Source organism: Acyrthosiphon pisum, chromosome A1 (genome assembly GCF_005508785.2).
Source record: "Acyrthosiphon pisum isolate AL4f chromosome A1, pea_aphid_22Mar2018_4r6ur, whole genome shotgun sequence".
Classification (NCBI taxonomy): domain Eukaryota; kingdom Metazoa; phylum Arthropoda; class Insecta; order Hemiptera; family Aphididae; genus Acyrthosiphon; species Acyrthosiphon pisum.
Window position 1 is genome coordinate 9418668 of NC_042494.1, and position 9255 is coordinate 9427922.

The 9255-nt window shown below is 28.8% G+C and overlaps 1 protein-coding gene across 1 annotated transcript; it reads right to left on the bottom strand.

The window, feature by feature from the left end:
* Positions 1–1928: 1928 nt before the first annotated feature.
* On the bottom strand, positions 1929–4285 carry LOC100144893 (ribosomal protein L30-like protein). Its single transcript, NM_001126158.2, has 3 exons — positions 4114–4285; positions 2406–2551; positions 1929–2154 (listed from the first exon to the last, which is right to left on the bottom strand). Exons 1-3 carry the CDS (start codon positions 4132–4134, stop codon positions 1974–1976), a joined length of 348 nt encoding a protein of 115 aa, NP_001119630.1. The 5' UTR covers positions 4135–4285; the 3' UTR covers positions 1929–1973.
* Between the last annotated feature and the right edge of the window lie 4970 nt (positions 4286–9255).

Sequence of the window (9255 nt, forward strand, 5' to 3'; positions counted from 1 at the left end):
TCATTTAACCTGCAGGCAACCGTCGCCAATTGTAAAATTAGTAGATTTTACGGAATACCAAATCGTCAATACGGTTATGAATGTCCTATAGAAATGTTGAATGTGTCTAGCTATAGCCACCAAAAAATACTCAATACAAAATTTGTTACTATATGTCAACCATAGGTTGACCTGGCCATAAGCGTCCGCCTACTTGTGTCAGCGACGGGATGACATTGGCCACGGGCGCCCGTTTAACATGTTAACAACAAGACGTATAGACATTTTGTCTAATGTTTTCTTTATATTTATTTTATTATTTAATAATATATATCCTATATTATGCAAAAATTGAATTACCAAATACACTAAAAAGTATAGAGGGTGTAACAGGAAGACCTGAAAATAAAATAACTTTCGTTCGTAAATATTTAAACATTTTTTTTTTTTTTTGAAAAAATTAAAAATAGCCAATTTGCAAATAGTTTTCAGATGAAGTTTAATGGTAAAAACATATTAAAATATTAATTACATATTTTCCATACACTTTAGTTTTAGACCAATAAGTGGTGGTAAATTACACATGCTTCGGAATGTCTGATTTAAATTTTTTATACAATATGTAACATCAATATTAAGATTTTTTTCTCAAAAATCCCATGAAACAATAAATTGTTTTCATTTTGAGCACTGATGATTTTGAATCAAAAATGAAAACAGTGATTCCTAAAGAGTATAGTCTAGTCTTAAGAGGACGCTACCCATGCATTTGTTGTCTCCGTCTTACACACTTACGATATGGCAAATTTTCGTTCACTAGTTTCAATAGTATGCTGTTATTTTTGATATTAAAGTGAATTGACCTATTATAACATTTTTAGGTAATAACATTATCTGTGCTTAAGCGTTAGATTTTATTCGATATTTTAATTTTCAAGCGAGAAATGAGCCTTTTTAATTTTTGATATTTTAAATACACATATCTTACTTGAAAATAAAAATATTGAAAAATCGCCAACGCTTAAGCACATATAATATTCTAACACACAAGTATGATAATAGGTTAATTCACTCTAATACTAAAATTAACAACACACTATTGAAACTAGTGAACGGAAATTTGCTATGTCATGCGTGTGTAAGACGGAGACAACAAATGCATGGGTAGCGTCCTCTTAAAGATTATAAATTCAACTACTACTACCATCCACCACCGTATAAAGTGGCAGCTTTTCACCAACCAGCATTTATAATTTTGTATATTGCTACAGTATAGTTTTCTTACACTCACCGATGAGTTTACTCATGAGTCGTATGCGTTTGTCCATTCAATTTCCTGTTTTAGTGTTTTCATATGAGGTATAGGTACTGTACACATTTTTCATATTTTATTTTAACAATGCCAAAAGAAAAACCAACAGTTGCGGGCCGTTTGCAAAATTTTGTGAAGGAATTTGAATTTTTTTAAATTTATGGATTCTTGTTTTAAAACTTTTTTATGATTCTTTTTACCTTATGCATATTTTAAAAATGTTGGGGCATATAAATGCATATTTTCAAACTTTTTAGTGCATGAAGTAATGAGCCCTGCTCATAACTTACATTTTAATCAAAACATAATAAAATGCTTATGAGATTGCTTAGATAATAATCTTATCTTTAAATATTATAAGAAGTCAATTAACTTTCATTTATAAACTAACCGAGCTAAACGTGTTCTGTTAAGCCCCTGAAATCTGGTTTATTTCTTAAAATTGTACAGAATAATATATATAATTTTTTAAGTAGATGAGTTTAAAGTAATGAATGTGAAGGAAAAAAACAAAAATGTAGCACTAAGGTTTGATTATGATACAGTAGGCTGAGCAACTTAAAACTAATTTAACATTCATTTTCTTATTCTAAGCTGAGAAAAAAGTCCTTAAGACTATAATAATAAAAACAAATACTGATTCTGAGAAATAATATTTATTAAATCAAAATACACATAGCAATTATTGGTTGGCTTGGTCAGTAGGTATAGTTTTGATGATATCTGAATCACCTGGATCGGTGATTGATAGCGTAGCAACCCTGAAGTATTTACCACATGCGGTACCTAATTCAATGTTGTTGCCGGAGTATTGGAAAACATCAGTCTTGGACAACATGGCGTAGTACTCAATCTCTGATACTCTGAGAAAAAAAAAACAATTAAATATGTTTTTTTAAACATAATGATATAGGTGATTGATTTTACCTGGTTTACCTTTTTTTTTATAGGTTTCAACCACCTATATTACTTAAGCATTCAATAAACCAGAAATAACGAAAAAAAAGAAAGTCATGGTTTAACTTGAGACTACTCCATAGGTAAACCCCAAAAATCGAAAATTGTAAATAAAAAACCATAAGAAACAGGGGTTTGTCCTACTTCTCAGTCTCACCTTAACGGAGATGTGTTGTTGGCAATGATGACCAGCTTAGATTTTCCTTGTCTTAGGGTTTTCAACGATTGCTTCAAGCCAAGAACGCATTTTCCAGATTTCATGACAAGAGCCAACTTGGTGTTGATGCTTTCTAAAGCTTTTTTCTAAAAATAATAATTTTTAACAATGTAATTAACATTTTGGAAACAACAATATTATCTTTATGAAAATATAATGCACTACATATAATTAAGTATGCAATTACCTAACATAAAAAAGATAAGGTATTAGGTTTTTTTTAAGTAGAAATCAAATGTACTTCAAAAAAATACAAGTACTTTAATAGAAAATTTTGGTTAAGTTTAGTTTATCGCACACCATAGGTACATGTTTAGATTTTTTATTATCATTTAATTATGATTATAATTTCGAGTATTATCAAACAATTTGTTTTTATACATTTGTAAAAGGCATGATGATAAAGTAACATGGTGTGTATCGTGTATGGGATTTTTTTATTATTTAACCGTACACACAAATAATCCCTATTTTGAATGGTTGGTAAAAATTATATTATTAATATATACATTGTACTATGACTACTTAAATAAACACAGCCATGGCAGCTAGCTAACACTGAGCATAAAATTGTGATAAAATTTCCCCTAGAGACTTGGAATAAAAACTAAATTATTGTATACTATAATAATAATCTATTTTATATTATTCTTGTCATTCACAGGTCTGGGGAACATGCGCAACGATAGTGATAATGAAACTTTAGCAGTCATGCATTATACACCATAATGTATAGTAATGATAACGATAACTCCAATAATGCGATGCCTACGTCATAAAATGTTGGATGTCTGCGTAGTGCATACGACTTGAATAACTAAGATTCCTAGTTACCATACAAATTTGAAAATTCTGAATAACAAAGCTAAAAAATTGCGTTTAACATTTGCCCCAGACATCTGGAGTAAAAGTGAATAACTAAACAAATTCAAAGTTAGGTATAAGGTTGTTGTAAAACTAATAAGCAGAGGGAAATGAAAATTAATTTTTTTTTTAATTTTAATTAAACACAAACATTTAAAAGAAAATACATAATTCAATGAAATGTGAGTAGGGTAGCACACTTACAAAATTTGATTGATACCTACATTATTAATTTATAATATATAAATATATAGTTACTCTTTTATATGAAATCAGTTTACTCGACTTCACCCTATATAACAGCAGATTTATTAACTTTGATGTACCTATACCTACAACTAAAATTAATGAGGGTATTTACCCCTAATGTATAGAAACAAATTAAGAAAATCCTTAAAATTTAGATTCTATAACGATTAACTGCGGTTATAAGTACCTACTTATTGAATTAAAAACTTAAAGTTAATAAAGGTGGTTAACAAACATTTCGGTTTGTTTTAGGGTACAACAATAAATACTGAAATTACATGCTCTTGAAAAACTAAATCGTGTTCAACCAACCTAAAACACCGGTAAATTATCAATTACCCAGTTCAGAATTAACAATTTACGGTTGTGAATAAGTGATCTAGGACTCTCAACAATTACAAATAATCTCTAAATTCTAGTCATTTCACACTTAAAAATTATTAGTATAGGCAGTGAATAACACGTGGTTTATCGTGTAGCACAACAAAATTATAAAAAACACGGTTGTCATATTTTCATTTATTAAAAAACGTACCTGTTTCTTTCCAGCGGCCATCGTTTACGGTCGGTGTTTAGTAAAAACTAATTTGAGGAAAATAGAAAAATTCGAATGGTCAGCGGCACCAGAGACGTCCGGGAGTTGCTACCGAAAAAGAGAATGGCGGACGCCGAACGAGAAGGACTATGGGATGACGTCGACGATTGATGCTTTGACGGTCTCGTCGTAGCCGTACGCAGCGTGGCGGGCGGGCGTTGTGTTATCATAATACAGTGTTAATGTATGGACCATGGTTGCAGTAGCCAAACACTGGTAAAGACACAGTGTGACCAAGTGAAATTTGAGCAAATGGTACTGGTTTAATATTGATGCCCGCCAAGAAAGTATTCTCCCGCACAATCAAGTTTAAATGATGCCCACACCACGAATTAAGGTATACTTATATCTTAATATTCATGCCCACAACTTATACAGTTATATATTTCGTATTTTCAATGTTCTAAATTTCCTATTCATTATGCTGTGTACACTAAATTTATACATTATAGTTTATTATAAATTTAAAATTAAAATAATAATAAATACAAATAGGTAAAGTACCTACATTAATATTTTAATAGTTTAATCAATGATGAAATCCAACAAAATAATTAAATTAATTTTATTTAGGTATTTGTTTACCTAATGGCCCACAACTAAATTATAATAATCAAATTCATTATTATAATACTAATAATTACCTACACATATAATATCAAATATTTTTCAAGCAGCAATATTATTCAGCAGTAATTCTATGAATGAATAAAAATATCATGATAATTAATAAGTACCCAATAAGTAATTACTGTTCATTAGTTACGAATTATGATTAATGAGTACCTGTACCGCGAATTAAGATATCTTAATTCGTGACACGTACACTCATTGAAATTACAGTATGTGGTAGGTACTGAGTAAATAGTTTAATAGTTATATTATTTTTTCTTCTGAATAACGCAGCAATGACTTTTCTGTATTTATAATATTTATAATAATTATAGATTATATTTATTATATTTGTAAATAAAATTAGATATTTCCATTCTTATTTCCTATTTATTTTTGGTGACAGTCATTTTTGTGTTTGGCCAGCTAGTATCGAAATAAAAAAAATATATTAAAATTACAATTTTACATATTGGCTATTTTTATGTATTATACATCAATATATTATCATTATTTTATCGCGATTATAGTAATTGAAACGCGGTCTAGCGTGTAACACCATGGTTAGCCGCGGACCGCGCAGTTACTAATGCAATATTGTCCACTGTGCTGCAGTCAACGAGTTAAGCACGCACCCTTAGATGACCATCCGGCTTTTAGCAATGAATCCTCGCACCACATAAACACTTGCTCCCAAACCAACTGTAACTATAATATTAAAATAAATAATTGATAAATAACAATAATTTTATTAATTAATAATTAAATAATTAATCGATATTACCTATACACAGCTATTTTTTTTATTGTTAAACTCTTAATACTTGATTTTATTATCTTCATTTATTACCCATATTGTTCAACATGGGCTCGATTAGGTGGTTCTTTAACAATAAGTATATTGTTGATTGTACAAAGACACAGAATTTTATATAAATTATTTTTTTTTTTTAAAGTGATACCTAATTTGTATATAAGGAAGAAATATTACTAATATCCATCATTGTAATTTAAGTATAAGTTATTACTCATTATTTATCTTGCAAATATGTATACAAACATGTTCAATATATTAGGTATGTTAATATTAGTAGTATATAATTTATGTACCATTCCTGGGACACCTTCATTTTATATCAGTAAAAGATCACAAAGAAAACAATGTGCAAAAATATCAGAAAATTGAAATGCAATAATAATTGAGGCGCCTAGAACACAAGGGGTATAAGTGACATTTCTGACAAACCTGAGATAAGTGCACAGCAAAAATACGAATTTTCAGTTTTATTTTTAGTAGAGAGATATAAGTGAATTATTTGCTATGTGCTGCGATCTAGTAGCAAATTCATTTTGGATTAGCTGTAAAGAGATACAAGTTCACATATTTCAGGCGCGATTATTTCGAAATTCAAATAATGTCACTTATACCCCTTGTGTTTTAGGTGCCTCAATTAAAATATTTTTCACAAAACTTATAATATTAATAATTAAAAATTGAAATACAATATTTCCCCAAAAATATTTTTTTAATAGAATTGTTCTATCAAAAATAAAAATCGAAATAGCATATTTAATTGCAAAATGTATTAAAAAGAAATTGAAAAAAAAAATTTAAAAATAAAAAATATAATAAATAATAAAAATAACGGAAACAACTATCAAAGACTTTAATAAATTACAAGAAAATGAGATGCAAAACGAATAGAAACTCAATGTTAAATAATGCAATCTTTGTAAGTTTTGTAAATATGAATACTATAATACTAATAATAATAATAATAATAAAAATATTAAAATCATGAAATATAATCTAAATAAAATTCCAATTAAAGGAAATATTTTAATTATCGATCATGGACACTATATTTATGGAAATGGAAAGCCTTATGCTTCTAAAATACTAGACTCGCCAACATAGCTTGAAATTTGTAAAATAGATCATGATTTAATAATTACAACTGGTACTTAATTTATAAATATATCCATGATATTTGTGTTGTTCAAGATTTAGGATATATTAAAATATGTTGCCTAGGCATGGGATGTACAGGTTCCGATCACAAAATGCTTATAATTTATTATTAATATTATTAATTTAATTTTTAAAAGAATTGTTCTATATTTAACGCTCACCCGAATGGGGCACGTGTCATTAAAATCCAAAAATCTTTAAAAACGATTTTACACTATGATACTATGAAGGGGACTTATAAAGAATTAAAATCGAAAATGTTTTATGTAAAAATGAACATTCTAACATAAATAGCAACAGAGTTATACTTAAATGAAAAATATGAAGCGGAGCCAGCGGAGGGTAAACTTTTAATATGTAGTGTAGATAAGCATATAAACAGTCCTGTAAAGAATACTTTTAAAAAGTACTTGAGTAAATACTCGAATACATTTTTTTTAAGTATTTAAGATACTACTCAAATACTTTAATTGTATAGTATTTCAAATACTACTCAAATACTTTAATTGTATAGTATTTCAAATACTACTCAAATACTTTTCAAATACTTTTGGTTTTTAAAGTGGGTTTCTAATCATCGTAATATAAATACATAAGTAGTAGGTTATCTAATAGTTTAAAGGTAATATTGTTATTCAATAACTATTTTTAGAAATCTGGTTTTCACAAACCTTCGGGCTTCGGCTAACACAGAAACACAGAATATTAAATAAAACTATTATTTTATTATTGTAGTTGACAATAATATTTTTCCAACCAATTATTTCGAATAAAAATAAATTGTTCGAAATAAAAAAACCAAAGTATTCAATACCAAAAAGTATTTAATACAAAAAAAGTATTTAAAATACCATTCAAAATACTTCATGCTAAAAGTATTTAAAAAGTTATTCAATACTTAAAAAAGTATTTGAATACTTTTACTCAAATACTTTTACTTAAATACTTTACAGGACTGCATATAAAACATAGGTATCTGTGTTATTCCGACTTGATAATATCAAATATTAAATGAAATATAGGAAAAAACAAGTGGAAAAAAAAACGCAAAAAAATCTGCAAAATCATTCCCAGCTTTACAGATTACCCGTTTAGGAAAAACATAAAAAGGAGGCCGGAAACTCTTTTACAGATATCTGCAAAGGCTATCATGAGACAGGTGAAATACCCCAAGTGCTTTATTCGGCAGGGTCAACTACAGTTTTTCAGTAGAATTGCATAGATGGATGCCACAAATATGCAATTTTCCGTAAACGTCTTCAAAGCATGAAGAAATTAGTAGGTGAATATGCAGCGCTACACATTCTCCCATCAGTTTCAATCCGACCAAGAACATTATTAAATCAAAACGCGTTAACCCAACGAGCTACAACACTTGGGCATGTATAATGAGCAGGGCTCGTAAGTTCATGCATCTGCATGTTTTTTTTGCTACACAGGAAAACATGCTAGCCGAGATACAAATCCGTTTCATAACAATAGTAATAATAATATGAAGTTTGATAGTGCATGTTTTGGGTGTAAAGGTATATTTGGCATATAGTCGATTTTTTACAGTCGTTAGTGCATATTATTTCATAAAAATATTTTTTAGACAAATATTTGAAATGTTTCTTGTTTCTTATTTACTTTCCTGTTTACAAAATTATAGTGTTTTGATTTATTTTTATTCAGTGAGCGTGTGACTACCTAATGTCCTAGTACCTACATACTCATTTAGATTTTATACGTTTTACGAAATATCGCGGAAACAGTGTAATCGCTACCACTACCATCCTCCACCGTATAAAGTGGCAGCTTCTTACCAACCAGCATTTATAATTTTGTACATTGCTACACTCTACAGTATAGTTTTCTTACACTCGCCGATGAGCTTACTCGTATGAGTCGTATGCGTTTATCCATTCAATTTCCTGTTTTAGTGTTTTCATGTGAGGTATAGGTATAGGTTACTACTGTTGTACACATTATTCATATTTTATTTTAACAATGCCGAAAGAAAAACAAACACACACATAAAACTGTGGAGTTGTTTTGACCACCAAATAAGTCAATTCCGTGCACATTCGAGCGTTAAATTTCGCTTAAGGATGAAGAAGTGTTGATTTGACTACGCTATGCAGTTAATAGTAACCATTTGATTTAACTTACTATTTTAGTTAATACAACTAAAAGTTTCAGTTCAAATTAACTTCATAAAAAATATCGTTACAACTACATCGCTGTATGTTAATTCAACTATCTGGTTAGTTAATACAACTTGAGTTTCAGTTCTAATTTACTTCACAAAAAGTATCGGTATAACTACATCACTAATGTTATCTCAACTATTTTAAGGAGTTAAAAATTAAAATCAATTAATTTTATACATTAAATAATAATGCAAAAAATATTGATGTCTGTCAGGGATTCGAACTACTAATGGAATTGAAGTTTCCTATCCTACCGCCTAACCTACCGAGCCACTACCTAACATATATCCATTGACGGAAACACTA

Coding starts and splice junctions, on each gene's coding strand:
- LOC100144893 (NM_001126158.2), bottom strand. CDS start 4,134: ATGGCCGCTGGAAAGAAACAG. Junction 2,552..4,113: donor TGGCCGCTGGAAAGAAACAG/GTACGTTTTTTA, acceptor TATTATTTTTAG/AAAAAAGCTTTAGAAAGCAT. Junction 2,155..2,405: donor AACAACACATCTCCGTTAAG/GTGAGACTGAGA, acceptor TTTTTTTCTCAG/AGTATCAGAGATTGAGTACT.